At 37.5% G+C, this 16,317-nt stretch overlaps 1 protein-coding gene across 1 annotated transcript in view; it reads left to right on the forward strand.

The window, feature by feature from the left end:
* Nucleotides 1–4,902, forward strand: part of mei-41 (meiotic 41) — a 316,521-nt gene extending 311,619 nt beyond the window's left edge. Inside the window, exon 49 of the mRNA XM_068345943.1 lies at nucleotides 3,941–4,902. Coding sequence (XP_068202044.1) covers nucleotides 3,941–4,114 — 174 coding nt within the window. The 3' untranslated portion in view covers nucleotides 4,115–4,902. The remainder of the gene's footprint in view (nucleotides 1–3,940) is intronic.
* The last annotated feature ends 11,415 nt before the right edge of the window (nucleotides 4,903–16,317 follow it).

Consider the following 16,317-nt stretch of genomic DNA (forward strand, 5'->3'; position numbering starts at 1 on the left):
CAAACTTTGGGTGCTAAGGAGTTGGGTTCTGAGCGGATGCAGAGTTGGTGGTGCCGAGTGAGGTTGAACGGCTCTCCTCTATTGGGGTCTTTGTCGTGGATGAATCTAAATAGTGCGGGACCTCTGGATTATACGCCAAATTTTATACCGACACCAATAGGTGAGCGAGCTAGTTAACCTAGCACTCCTTTACATTTTTTCTCTGGTATATTTAGCAGTAAATTACCTAAGAATAAGTGCTAAATGGAGCTTATTCACTGGGCGGCACAGGTCCCTCGCCCAGAAATAGATTTTTCCTACGTCAAAATCCCTTAATAGGTAAATGGTGTAGAAATACTATGCTGCAAAATATATAAACATTGATCATTAAGAAATTATCAATGTTTATATATTTTGCAGTATAGTTTTTCTACACCATTTACCTATTATAGTATTCTTTTGGGGTTGGGCATCTGTGTGGTTTCCAAGGACCTTCTTGCAAAGGCTAGAATATGAAGTCCAATACAACATCATATACCAGAAAAATATTGTCTTCCCTGCCCAAGGGCCAATGTATCAACCTTAAGACATAAGGCTTGCAATCCCAACAAAATTCTCTTTTACTAACCTCCACCCCTCCTCTAGATCACCAGTTTCTCTTCCTTTCACCCATTCATATGCCACTTTTCCAACCTTTCTTGATATTCACTTATTTTTATAAGTGAATATCAACAAAGGTTGGAAAGTGGCATATGACAGGGTGAAAGGAAGAGAAACTGGTGATCAAGAAGAGGGGTGGAAGTTAGTAAAAGAGAATTTTGTTGGGATTGCAAGTGATGTGTGTGACAAGAGGGTTGTTGGAGGCAGCATGAGTAAGGGTAGTGAATGGTGGAATGAAGGAGTGAAGATGAAAGTGGAAGAGAAATAGTGGCCATTTGAAGAATGGCTGCAGAGTAATAGTGCAGAGAAGTATGAAAGATATAGAGGAAATGTGGAAGTAAAACGTAAGGTAACTGAGGTAAACTGAGGTAACTGACTGTTGATGGGGTCAGGGATTGGGTCGTTCGTATGAAGAGAATAAGTTTTGGAAAGAAGTGAGGAGAGTAAGGAGGGGTGGATAGAGAAGTGAAGAGACAATAAAAGATGAAAATGGAAGCTTGTTGAAAGGAGAGGAGGCAAGGAAAAGGTAGGCTGAATATTTTGAAAGGTTGCTGAATGTTGAGGATAATAGGGAGGCAGATATAATTGCTGTTACTGGTGTGGCAGATATAATTGCTGTTACTGGTGTTGAGGTGCCAGTGATGGGGGATGAGAATGAGAGAGAGACTTCAAGAGAGGAAGTGAGAAGAGCACCAGATGAAACAAGAGTAGGAAAAGCACCTGGTATGGATGGTGTGAGGGCGGAGATGTAAAAGGAAGGGGGTGTGACACTACTTGAATGGTTGGAGAGGTTGTTCGATATATATTTTTATGTTGTCAACGGCACTGGTGAAGTGGGTGTGTGCATGTATTGTTCTGCTATATATATAAGGGAATGTTTTAATTCAAGGGGTATTAATTTGTTGAGTGGGGTTGGAAAAGTGTATGGTAGAATGCTAATTAATAGGATTATGGATAAAACAGAGTATGCAATCTTAGAAGTGCAAGGTGGTTTTAGAAGAGATAGGCGATGTATGGACCACTTTTTTACAATTAGGCAGATATTTGAGAAATATTTAGGAAAAGGTAAGGTGGTTTATATTGTATTTATGGATCTGGAGAAAGCTTATGATAGAGTTGATAGGGAAGTGATGTGGAATGTGAGGAGGTTATATGAAATTGGTGGAAGGTTGTTGTAGGCAGTGATGAGTTTATACATAGGCAGTAAAGTGTATGTTAGGATATGAAATGAAATGAGTGAGTGGTTTCCAGTATTGTTTGCAGACACAGAGAAACGGGGTCGATTACCGACATAGTTTGGTAGGGCGTGTGAGAGTTAATGTGGGTAAAGATATGGTTATGAAATGCACAAGAAGGGAGGGTGGTGTTAGGCTGAATTTCTTGTTGAATGGAGAGTTAAGTAAATCAGTTTAAGCACTTGGGATCTGTTGTTGTTGCAAATGGAGGAATGGAAACAGATGTATGTTAGAGTGTGAAATGAAGGTTGTATAGTGTTAGGGGCAGTGAAGGGAGTGATAAAGAATAGTGTGTTAGGGATGAATGTAAAGAGAGTTCTGTAGTAGAAAGTAATTGTACCAACCGTGATATATGGGTCGAAGTTTTGTGGGAATGAAAGTGACGGAGAGACAGAAATTGAATGTGTTCGAGATGATTTGATTGAGGTGTATGGATGATGTATTTCGATTAGATAGGGTTAGGACGAAAGTGAGGGTGGGAACAGGTGTAAGAAATGAATTAGCAGCTAGAGTTGATATATATGTGTTTAAGTGGTTTGGCCATGTAGAGAAAATGGAAAATGGCTGTCTTCTGAAGAAGGTGATGAATGTAAGAGTTGCTGGGAGAAGTACAAGAGGAAGGCCAAGGTTTCAGTGGATGGATGGAGTTAAGAAAGCTGCAGGTGGATAGGAGGATAGATGTGAGAGAGGCAAAAGATAGTCCTAGAAATAGGAATGAATGTCGAGCCATTGTGGCGCAGTTCCAATAGGCCCTGCTGCTTCATCCCGCTGAGGTAGCAGTAGTAGGGATTCAACATGTGGAGCTTCATTTGTGGTGGATAGCAGGGGAGGGTGAGCTGTGGCCCCTTAGCAGTACCAACTAAACTCTGCTGAATTCCTCATCAGGCTGGGAGGAGAAAAGTCCCCCCAACCCTTTTTTTTTTATGTGGGCTACCCCTCAGAATTAGGGGAAGGGCCTTGATAGAAAGATAGATAAAATGTTAATGTCCATCAACATAGATACGTTTTTCTGGCAGATCATTTAGAAGTACCCACTCATGTTTGTGTTTAGTAATATTTCAGTGTCAATATAGTAAAGTAATCAATGCTTTTATTGTCCTTTTTTTTTACAATTCTGCTCTAGTCTGGATCAATATTTGTTAATGCCATGCTCCTTCCAGTATTTTGAAATATTTAGTTTGTACTAACCGTTAATGTTTATGCTGCTAGATAATTATCAATAAACTCTAGTTAGTACTTTTTTTTACACAGAAATAACAACATTGAAATTTAATTGACAAAACTTTCAATTGATATACTGTACAGTACATGCATTTTGCATGCCAGTGTTAATTTAGATAATCTCCTATATACAAAATGTCTGTTATTGTTAATCTAAATGATTTCCTACACACAATATATATATAGTGAAACCTTTAGATACAAAAGTTTCTGTATACGAAAAACCTACTTAACAAATGGCATACAAAGATTTTTTCACCTCATATTACGAAAAAATATTCAGGATATGGAATGAAATTTGTCCGGTCATGTTAGGTATATTGAATATATTTGGCTCTATTTCATTTTATTTCATAATACAAAAAAATCATGTTACAAAAGCCACTTCAGAACGAATTGATTCCATATGTTGAGGTATTACTGTTTCATTACTAAGCTTTTGAGTGCCATTTTTGTACAGTACTTCCGTTGGCGCTATTAGATGTATTTTACGTGCATTCATGAGTTATTTTTATTTACATGTATGAAAATTTTACAAAATATGTGACATCATGTGTTAATGGAAAGGAAATGTATTCAGCTGTATGTTGGTTATTGGTGTAAAGTCCTATATTGTATAGTTTATAAGAGAAGTCAAGTAAAATGTAAAACAAAAAGTACCTGGGCCTTAAGTGCCTATTCATTTGGTGAGGGATTGGTGCTCAACGGGTTGTATTAGGTGTTCCAAAATATATATCAAAATATTTGAATGTATATACACTACAGTATCAATATCTTTCTATACTAAGTGGCAGACTGACGTTAAATATGATTTTAAAGTGAAATTTTCTACTTTATTCTTAAAGGCTCAGATGCATGTCAGCAACATAGAACATCGTCTGAGTGGTCAAATACACACGAAAGCTCGAGGACCAAACTTGCCATTGTCTGTGGCAGGACAGGTGAACGCTCTGATTGAAGAAGCAACAAGTATTGATAACCTATGCCAAATGTACATTGGCTGGGCAGCTTACATGTAAAATTAATTCCAAATAGACAATGTAGCATCTCATGTTTGTGCATGTTGCTTACTACTATCTTAAGACTATTACTGAGTACAAATAGATATTAAGTTAACTCTTAAGATTTTATTTTTGTTATGGTTTCCCTTACAAATTTTCTATTTTTCAAAGACCCGTTAATACATATAGATTATATGAAAGGAATGCCTGATATTGATATAATGTGGTTTACATGAAAGGTTGATTCTACAGACTATCCTCTATAAAATGTTCGTAAATGCAATTACATGTTGCTTACTACTTAATTAAGGATTGTATCGAGCACAAATAGATATGTAAACTCTTAGGGTCTGCATTTCATAGATGCATTACTTGTGGAAACTTATTGAAGGAATTCTTCATGTTGATATATTCTTTATACTCGTGCTGCATAAAAGTTCAGCTACTTCATTTATTATTTTTGATACAGACGATTTCCATTAGATGCATTCCGTTTTTTGTTTGGAAGATGTTATTTTGATCCTTCAACCCCTTTCGAATTGCGGGTTGATATAAGGGAAAAGCATTTACTGCCATAATCACGTAGTGAAGTACACTGTACTGTACTATTTCTTTCAGAAAATATTGATGATTACAAGTATCTCTTGAGAGGGCAAAATACAGTTTCTTTGTTTTAATTGCAGGTGTTTTTTTTAAAACAAATGAGCTTCCTGTGATGATATATTTAGTTTTGGTTTTTCTGTATATATGGATGATGTTTCAAATTGTTTATTATTGTTTTCGTATAATAAAGACAATCAACTTGATTTGTCATGTCTGTTTTATAAATAACCTGCATATTTTTAAGGATTTTAGTATAGCATTTTATTATAATTGCTATAAGTGCTAGGACTATACAGTAGTTCTCTCATCTCTTAATCCTCACAAGTGATGTTAATTATTTAAATGTATCACCTCAAGAAGAGATGTATGTTTGTTAATTTTGGGAAGTAGGGCAAACACTGTTGATGTATTGTTTATGCCGATCTAAATCAAATTGAAATATTATTTCAGTGAATCACACCTAGTGTTTGTTCATCATGCTTACCTTCTCAAATCTAGTGTCCAAACCTTTTATGTAAAGTATAAAAAATATCTTTCCCTTCCCTATATTTCCTACCTCATAGTATGTTATTGGTCCTGTAGTGTTATTAGATCCAATGTCAGGGATTTTACACTGGAAAACTTTATAACCTCTCCTTTGGATTGGTACAGTAGGATATCTCTATTACATAGCACACCTGCTTTGGTTAAATTTTGGAAATAAGTTCATTTTACTGAGTTGCCATACTCAAGTTAGCAAAAAAAAAATTCAACAAATGAATCATTGAAATCTCAGTGGTTAGGAATTATGTTAATTAAACATAAAAGGGTGAAGTTTTATTGTATATATACAAGTTGTTTCAGATTTTTTCATGGGTAAGAGTAGATATTTCTGGCAAAATGTTTTTGCCTCAGGTTTGTACATCACTGGTATTTCATTTGATATAGAAAGTAGAATAAATCCAAGTTTTGATTATTTTAGAATTATATTTTTAGTATTCACCAAGAAACAGTGTCATGTTCCATTTATAGAATATTTCTGTGAACCTCCACTGATGTTCATATTGTTTCTTCTCCAGAGGATCAGTTTATCAACATTTACCCCTAAAATTTAAAGGTAATTTCCCATTTTCTTTCCTTCCTGGACACATGCCTCTAGTAAAGTAATGAGATACTAGCAGTTAATGGTAAGAAATGAAGTTCCAGGGCTTCTTTGTTATTCATGTTTATCTGTTGACGTTGGTTTAACTCGGCATACACCTCTTCCAGATTGTGATAAGTTTTATGTTTTAAGTTGTCTTCCTCTGAATTTGTTAGTAATTTCTGCTTAGGGGTAATACTGTAATTTAAATTACAGTTCAGTTGTGAGGCGAATGATTGTCTCATTGCTCCTCACAGGGAAAGTGATTCAAGTTCTATTGCTAATGAAACTTGCTTTTAGGACAGGGGAATGACTAGGCTAGATGTTTAAAGTGGGGATGATGAGCAGACAAATCTTGAAAGTGATGGTCTTTATAGCTCTTAACTTATATAGCTTCCTATGTTTAATTTTGGAAGGCCAGTGAGTCCACTTTTTGGTGGTAATTCTGATCTTAACTGCCCGGTTGTTAAACCTAACTAACCTGACTTCCTAAGTCTGGTGTAGTGGTAATAGTGTACCGTTCAGTAAGGTTTCTGAATGTCCAATGCTCCTTACAAAGCCGAGATCCTCTTGTTGAGCCTCAAGTTAATTTAGATTCTTCTTCTGCTAAATCCTTGCATTCCCACATTACTATTCGCCTATTTTAGAGAACTAGGTTGCGAGGCAGAAGACTGAGTTGGTAGTCAGGATCCTTATATCCCTTCACTCGCTAAGGTAAACACTCTTAAGAAACCTCATTTTTAATTTTTTGGATGTTGTTTTATATCATATGATCTCTAAGCTCTGTAATGTTGTTGGTGATAATTCAGCTAAGGCTGATCTCTTACATCATTTTTCGGATGGCAGTGCATTTTGTTCAGATGCAAGTTCAGCCAGTAGCTCATCACTGGTTAACGTTGGCTGGGTAAATGTAAATTTATACCTTTATTACTGAAATAAGTCTTACTATGAAGAAGACTGAAATAAAATTGTAGGATTATTTCTATTTTGTGAAAGAAATATAGAAAAGAAAAATAAATTTATATCAGACTTGGAGAAAAAGACAAATGATAAAAGAGAAAGAAATGCACAAAACTAGAATATATCGAAGTATACTAGAGGCACCATTACAAAGGCTTTGCCTTGACCCTGAACGTAAACCTGAGAAAATGTGAAGCAGCTCCCATACCAGTTATGAATAATTAAATGGGAGTATGTTTGTGTTTATTCTTCTTTACAGGAAGTTAAGGATAAACAAAACACTGAACTATATCCCTAATGTCTTGGAATATATAACTTTTAAACCTCACTTTTTAATAAGTTTCTAAGGTAAGTTCTGATGCTGTCTTTCCCTCAAGTATTTGAAAAATAGCTGCTTCCAAGACTATATACCTCTCAATTCTTTATTTTTGTTGTGAATAGAGTCATTAATGTGTTATCTTCAATGATAAAGAAAGGCTGGTAATTTTAATCTTGTTTAGTCTTTAAGCCTTCTATACACCTAAGACATTTTGAGTTTTATAAGACTAATTAGTTATCTAATCTTGTTATAGTGTCATTTTACTTCCCTGCTTTGATCCCATCATTACTGCTAATAAATGAAAACTTTAAAAGCAGAGTTTGCAAGCTGATGGATAATATTATAGGAAGTTCTTTTTAAATACTTTATTTGCAGTGTCTATAAAAGAGGTTATTTCCGGTTTTATAGATGGCGTACTTTTAGCAGAGATGTCTAAGCTGGTTGCTTATAGAGGTAATGATGATAGTAATGCCACTCAGGCCTTTTGTAGAACCTCAGAAACTAATAAGTTTTTGATTCATGGTAATATTTCAAGCCTATCTTGCCTTATTTTAAACCCTAGCCTAACTCCTCAAGTGGTAGCTAGGGGCTCTAGTGCACCATTCAGTAAGGGTTCTGATGGTACGTGGCACTTCCCAGGTCGAGATCCTCTCATAGAACCTCAAATTATTATTATTACTAGCTAAGCTGCAACCGTAGTTGGAAAAGCCCATCCATGATTATACCAAGGCACTTCCTCCAATTTTGGGGGTTAGCCAACATCAAACAAATGAAAAAAGGGGGACCTTCCCTCTCTATGCTCCTCCCAGCTTGACAAGGGATTCAGCCAAGTTCGGCTGGTACTGCCAGGGTGCCACAGCCCACCCTTCCCCGTTATCCACCACAGATAAAGCTTCATAACACTGAATCCCGTACTGCTGCTACCTCCGCGGTCATCCAAGGCGACTGGAGGAAACAGCAGGGCCTACTGGAACTGCGTCACACTAGCTCGCTATTCACTCCTATTTCTAGCCTGCTCTCTTGCCTCTCTCACATCTATACTCCTGTCACCTAGAGCTTTCATCACTCCATCCATCCACCCAAACCTTGGCCTTCCTCTTGTACTTCTTCCATCATCAACTCTTGCATTCATCACCTTCTCTAGCAGACAGCTATTTTCCATTTTCTCAACATAGCCAAACCACCTCAACACATTCATATCCACTCTAGCTGCTAACTCATTTCTTATATCTGTTCCTACCCTCACTACTTCGTGCCTAACCCTATCTACTCGAGATACAGCAGCTATACTCCTCAGACACTTTATCTCAAACACATTCAATTTCTGTCTCTCCATCACTTTCATTCCCCACAACTCCGATCCATACATCACAGTTGATACAATCACCTTCTCATACAGAACACTCTTTACATTCATGCCCAACCCTCTATTTTTTACCACTCCCTTCACTGCTCCCAACACTTTGCATCCTTCATTCCCTTGCTGACATACATCTGCTTCCACTCCACCATTTGTTGCAACAACAGACCCCAAGTACTTAAACTGATCCACCTCCTCAAGTAGCTCTCCATTCAACATAACATTCAATCTCGCACCATCTTCCCTTCTCGTACATCTCATAACCTTACTCTTACCCACATTAACTCTCAACTTCCTTCTCTCTTTTACCCTTCCGAATTCTGTCACTAATCAGCTAAGCTTCTCTTCCGAGTCTGCAACCTGTACAGTATCATCCGCAAACAACAACTGATTTACCTCCCATTCATGATCATTCTCGTCTATCAGTTTCAATCCTTGTCCAAGCACTAGAGCATTTACCTCTCTCACCACTCCATTAATATACAAGTTAAACAACCATGGCGACATCACACATCCCTGTCTCAGCCCCACTCTCACTAGAAACCAATCGCTCACTTCATCTCCTATCCTAAAACATGCTTTTCTACCTTTGTAGAAACTTTTCACTGCTTGCAACATCCTTCCACCAAATCCATATAACCTCATCACATTCCACATCGCTTCCCTAGCAAATCTATCTTACGCTTTCTCCAGATCCATAAACGCACCATACACCTCCTTACCATTTTGCTAAATATTTCTCGCATATCTGCCTTACTGTAAAAATCTGATTCATACATCCCCTACCTCTTCTAAAACTACCTTGTACTTCTAAGGTTACATTTTCTGTTTTATCCTTAATCCTATTAATCATTACTCTACCATACACTTTTCCAACCACATTCAACAAACTAATACCCCTTGAATTACAACAATCATGCACATCTCCCTTACCCTTATATAGTGGTACAATACATGCACAAACCCAATCTACTGGTACCATTGACAACACAAAACACATATTAAACAATCTCACCAACCATTCAAGTACAGTCACACCCCCTTCCTTCAACATCTCAGCTCTCACACCATGCATACCAGGTGCTTTTCCTACTCTCGTTTCATCTAGTGCTCTCCTCACTTCCTCTCTTGTAATCTCTCTCTCATTCTCATCTTCCATCACTGACACCTCAACACTTGCAACAGCAATTATATCTGCCTCCCTATTAGCCTGAACATTCAGTAAACTTTCAAAATATTTCGCCCACCTTTTCCTTGCCTCCTCTCCTTTTAACAACCTACCATTTCCATCTTTCACTGTCTCTTCAACTCTCGAACCAGCCTTCCTTACTCTCTTCAGTTCTTTCCAAAACTTATTCTCTTCATATGAACAACCCAATCCCTGACCCCACCTCAGGTCAGCTGCCCTCTTTGCCTCAGTTACCTTGGACTTCACTTCCACATTTTTCTCTCTACATCTTTCATACTTCTCTACGCTATTACTTTGCAGCCATTCTTCAAATTCCTTCTTTTTCTCTTCCACTTTTACCTTCACTCCTTCATTCCACCATGCACTACCCTTCCTCATGGTGCTTCCAACAAACTTCTTGCCATACACATCACTTGCAATTCCAACAAAATTCCTTTTACTAATTTCCACTCCTCTAAATTACCAGTTTCTCTTACTTTCACTCTGTCATATGCCATTTTCAACCTTTCTTGATATTCACTTTTTACCTCCAGTTATATTAACTCTTCAGCCCTCACTAGCTTCCTTTTACATCCCCCCACTCTTTTGCTACAACTAATTTTTCTTTCACTAAAAAATGTGACATACCGTTAGCCATACCCCTAAACACGGGCACGTCTTTCAATCTTCCAAACATTCTTTTAGTTGTCAACACATAATCCATTAAAGCCCTTTCCACCACTCTTTCATTTGCCACTCTTACCCATGTATACTTGTTTTTATCCTTTTCTTTGAAAAAGCTAGAACTTATCATCATCTCTTGCTCAACACATATCTACCTGTCTCTCACCATTCTCATTTTCACCTTGTACGCCATACTTCCCATTGACACCTTCTACATCTCCAGCGCCCACTCTGTCATTTAATTCACCCATGACAACTAAATAATTCCTTCTACCCTGTCCTTGTACACACCTAGTTAATTCATTTCAGAACTCATTCTGCGCTTCTTCACTCCCTCACAACCTGGCCCATGTTCAATAACAAAAGCCCAACACTCCCTACCCAATCTAACCCTTACCCACATTAACCTAGATGATATCTTCTTCCATTCCACTACTTTACCTGTCATCCATTCACTCAGCAATAAAGCCACATCCTGGAAAAGCAGGATGCTATAATCCCAAGGGCTCTGACAGAAAAATACACTGGTGACGAAAGGAAATATTGAAATAAACTACAAGAGTAATGAATATAAAATAAGATATTTAAGAACAGCAACTTTAAAATAAATTTTCCATATATGAACTATAAAAACTTTAGAAAATAGGAAGAGAGATAAGATAGAATAGTGTGCCTGAGTGTACCCTCAAGGAAAAGAATTCTACCCCAAGACAGAGGTACAAAGGCTATGGCACTATCCAAGACTAGAGAAGAATGATTTGATTTTGGAGTGTCCTTCTCCTAGAAGAGCTGTTTTTTATAGCTAAAGGGTTTTCTACCCTTACCAAGAGGAAAGTAGTCACTGAACTTAAAGTGTAGTAGTTAACTTTCTGGGCATAGAAGAATTGTTTGGTAATCTCAGTGTTTTCAAGTGTATGAGGACAGAGGAGATTTTGGAAAGAATAGGCCAGACTATTCGGTGTGTGTGTTGCTAAAGGAAATATGAGCCGTAACCAGAGAGAAGGATCCAGTGTACTACTATCTGGTCAGTCAAAGAACCCAGTAACACTCTAGCAGTTGTATCTCAATGGGAGGCTGGAGCCTGGCCAATTAAGTACCTATACAATATTTACTATACAGTACTTCTGATCCTTCTGCTGTATAACCCTTGCACTCCCACCTTCCTAGGTGCTCTTTTAAATGGCTAGAATTTGTGAGGCAAAAGGAGGAAATGGTAGCATGGATCCATGTATCCTTCTGTTTACCAAAGTAAGTACATATAAACAATAGCTTAGCCTTTATGTGCTGAATTTGCTATAGTAGTCTGGATATTTTATCATTCCTCTCAATGAAATAAGCACCCTTTACAACTTTTATTATTTTGTGGATGGCATGAAAAACAATATGATTCCCTGAGGCTAAATGTTTTACTTTTAAATTATTCCGTTAGAGATCTGCTAAATCAGTTTGATTGTGTCATGTTTGTATGGCTGAGTTTGTTATTTGCTTGCAAGCTCGGCCACCAGTTCATCTCAAGTTTTTCTTTTGCAAGGTTAATGTAGGGATTTGTATCTCTGTTACTTAAACGAATCTTCATCTTATACACTTCTGTTCCTGCTGTGTGTAGTAAGTAGACAATCGAAAAACAGTTAAGTAAGGTTTTTAAAATATACTATTGTGAAGATGATAATTAAAATTGTTGTGCGATAAAATATTTGATAATATCTAAATAATGGTATGTATGGTAAGATATAAATAAATTTGCTATCCCAAATTTCATAGTAAGGCTGGTAATTCAAGTTCCATTTTTTTATTAAATTCTTCTATCCCACACTTTTCGAAAGATTGTAAAATGATAAAATAAGAAGAATGAGAGGTGTAGTAAAGATTACTGAGATGATAAGAGTGTCACGTCTGAGATGGCATGGGCACTTGTTAAGGATGGATGGTTGGGAGGGAGTGAGGAGGGCTTGGGAGGAACCTGTAAGGGGGAGAAGATCAAGAGGGAGGCAGAGAATTAAATGGTATGTTAAATTTCAGGATGATATGGAGAGAAGAGGTTTGGTGGAAGAGGATGCCTATGATAGATGGCTTTAGAGAGGGTACATCAGGCAATCAACCACTTAATTTAGGAATAATGGTGGGGAAGAAGAAGAAGCATATATAGATATTGGAGAAACACATTAGGTCTCTCACTTCCTCAATTGTGCAAAAAACTGGCTTATTGAGAAAGTCCTAAGATTTTCGGTGATCAATCTATTCTGAAGAAGTGTTTTAATTCTTTCATTCTACCTTGTTTCGAGTATTGTTCTCCTGTCTGGTCTTCAGCTGCTGATTCTCATCTTAGTTTGTTCGACAGGAACTTATGGTCTGTTAAATTTCCTATTCCTGATCTAGATATTAATCTCTGGTACCATCGTTCAATTAGCTTGTTATGCATGTTGCGTAAGATTTTTCATAATTCGGACCATCCTTTATATTCAGATCTTCTCAGACAGTATTTTATTGTTTTAATGTTGTTACTGTTCTTGAAATATTTTATTTTAATATTTTATTACTTTTCATATAGTTTATTTATTTCCTTATTTCCTTTCCTCACTGGGCTATTTTTCCCTGTTGGAGCCCTTGGGCTTATAGCATCCTGCTTTTCCAACTAGGGTTGTAGCTTAGAGAGTAATAATAATGATAATACTATATAAACATATATATATATATATATATATATATATATATATATATATGTGTGTGTGTGTGTGTGTGTGTATATATATATGTATATATGTATGTATGTATATATATATACAGTATATATATATATATATATATATATATATATATATATATATATATATATATATATATATATATATATGTATATATATATATATATATATATATATATATATATATATATATATATGTGTGTGTGTGTGTGTATATATGTATATATGTATGTGTATATATATATATATATATATATATATATATATATATATATACAGTGGAACTTCTACATACGAACGTATCTACATCCGAATTTTCCAACATCCGAAGTAAAATTTGAGCAATTTTTCGACTCTACACCCGAATTTTATTTCGACACACGAAGTAAGCAATTTTCGTCGTACCGGTTGTATCCGAATTTTTCGACACGCGAAGTACATTTCGAACACGTTCCTACTCTACACCCAAATTTTTTTCCGACACCCGAAGTAAACAATACCCGTACGCGTAGACGGAACTCATAGCGCCGGATGTATTTTTTATTTCCGCCAATAGAAGGCAGCACTTAGACCTCGGAGGGACCCTCAATTAGCGTGGCTTGGGTCATTCCTCTGTTCTCGTCGGCTTCGTGTGGTTGTGCCTTGTGCGTTCTGCTATTAACTGTTTTAATCGTGATTTTTTACGTTCATCCTTTTACGGTATTTTACATAAAGCATGGGTCCTAAAAGGCTTAGTTTCGCAAGTGGTAGTGGTAGTGGTGAGAAAAGGAAGAAGGAAATGCTTTCTTTAGAAGTAAAGCAAGAAATTATTGAAAAGCATGAGCGTGGCGCCTGCGTGAGTGAACTTGCAAAAGAATATGGCCGAAATGTGTCGACGATCTCGACAATCTTGAAACAGAAAGAAGCCATTAAAGCAGTGAAACCTTCTAAGGGGATCACCATCATTTCAAAACGTCGTAGCCCTATCATAGAAGAGATGGAATGACTTCTGCTAATCTGGATCAAGGACAGAGAGATTGTTGGCGACACCATCACCGAAACTATCATCTGCGAGAAGGCGCACGCCATCTTCACGGACTTGAAGGAGGAGAGCTCTGGGGGTGATGCTGGGGAGAGTTCAACCGAACCTTCCTCAGACGATTTCAAGGCATCTCGTGGCTGGTTTGAGAAATTTAAGAAACGGTCCAGGATTCATTCAGTTGTTCGCCACGGAGAGGCTTCTAGTGCGGACACAAAGGCAGCAGCTGACTTTGTCAAGAGCTTTGAAAGGATCGTGCAGGAAGAAGGCTACGTAGAGCAGCAGGTGTTTAATTGTGATGAAACCGGGCTGTTTTGGAAGAAGATGCCCAGTCGAATCTACATCACCGCCGAAGAGAAGAAATTGCCTGGGCATAAGCCAATGAAGGATCGGTTGATTCTTGCCCTATGTGCCAACGCTAGCGGGGACTTTAAAGTCAAGCCCTTACTGGTTTACCATTCTGAGAACCCTAGGGCCTTTAAGGCACAGAGTGGATAAGGACCAGCTTCATGTTTTCTGGCGATCCAACTCGAAGGCCTGGGTCACTAGGCAGTTCTTTGTGCAATGGGTTAACCAAGTTTTCGGTCCTTCTGTGAAGAAGTATCTTCATGAGCAGAAATTGCCTTTAAAGTGCCTGCTACACCTTGACAATGCACCAGCTCACCCCCCCCCCCCCTGACTTGAAGATGATATCCTCGAAGAATTCAAGTTCATAAAGGTGCTGTATCTTCCACCGAATACCACCTCTATCCTCCAGCCCATGGACCAGCAAGTCATCTTGAATTTCAAGAAGCTCTACACCAAGCACTTATTCAAGCAGTGCTTTAATGTCACGCAAAGCACAAACTTAACTTTGCGTGAATTTTGGAAAAGCCACTTTAACCCTGGATAGGTACGATGGGTCGTTCGCGACCCCGAGCGTCAAAAAAAAACAGGTTTTTCTCACGTGACTCACCCCCGTGACTGAATTTGTGGGTGATCGACCTGCAGGAGGTGTCTCCCCTACACGCTCTAGTAGTGTCCAGATGTGCATTGCTGTAGCTGTACTCCTTCCCCGATTTCTGAGACGCGTCGGGGTCGAGCGCGACCGAGTTTACCCTTCTAAGGTAGTTTGCATAATTATCAAAGTTATTACGTATTATGAAATTGTCGTAGAATGGTGCAACTTGTATAGGTTATCAGTTGTGGAAAGTCTTGGTGGATTGTTTGGCTACCATGTGCATGATTTTTTTTTTAGTTAAAATGTCGTTCATCACCACGAGGACCATTTTACCGCGAGTGCCCCTTTTTCATTTTTTTTCATTTTTTTGCCAAGTCATTTTTCCGTAAGATATTGCCAAATAGTGTCGTAAAACTTTTGCTTGTTTAGTGTTGGAAAGTGTGTCTAGATGATCTGGCTACCCATGCATGACTTTGTTTTTGTCAGATACGACGTAGTTATTGGTATATTGGGTATTTAACTGCGGTTACCAATTTCTGTTTTTTTTCAATATTTGTAAAAATTACTACGTAGTAAGGAATTGCCGTATATTATTCATTTTTTTTTTCATGTTTATGTGTTAGAAAGTGTGCCTTGATGGTTGGGCTAACACGTGCATGTCTTTTTTTTTATCTGAGATGCCGTATATTAGAATGTCGGGCATTTTACCGCGAGTACCCCTTTTTCATTTTTTTTCATTTTTTTGCCAAGTCATTTTTCCGTAAGATATTGCGAAATAGTGTCGTAAAACTTTTGCTTTTTTAGTGTTGGAAAGTGTGTCTAGATGATCTGGCTACCCATGCGTGATTTTGTTTTTGTCAGATACGACGTAGTTATTGGTATATTGGGTATTTAACTGCGGTTGCCAATTTCTGTTTTTTTTTTCAATATTTGTAAAAATTTACTACGTAGTAAGGAATTGCCGTATATTATTGATTTTTTTTTCATGTTTATGTGTTAGAAAGTGTGCCTTGATGGTTGGGCTAACACGTGCATGTCTTTTTTTTTATCTGAGATGCCGTATATTAGAATGTTGGGCATTTTTCCGCGAGTGCCCCTTTTTATTTGTTTTGCATTTTTTTGCTTAGTCATGTTACCGTAAGGAATTGGCAAGTAGTGTCGCAAAACTTATATTTTTATAGTGTTGGAAAGTGTTTCTAGATGATCTGGCTACCCATGCCTATTTTTTTTTAGCCAGATATGGCGCATATATAAGTATGTGTTCGATTTTCCTGTGATTGCCATTTTTTCGTTTTTTCCCATTTCTTTCAAAATTACTACGTACTAAGGAACTATCACAGAGTAATG

The sequence above is a fragment of the Palaemon carinicauda genome, chromosome 22 (genome assembly GCF_036898095.1).
Source record: "Palaemon carinicauda isolate YSFRI2023 chromosome 22, ASM3689809v2, whole genome shotgun sequence".
In the NCBI taxonomy this organism is placed as follows: Eukaryota; Metazoa; Arthropoda; class Malacostraca; order Decapoda; family Palaemonidae; genus Palaemon; species Palaemon carinicauda.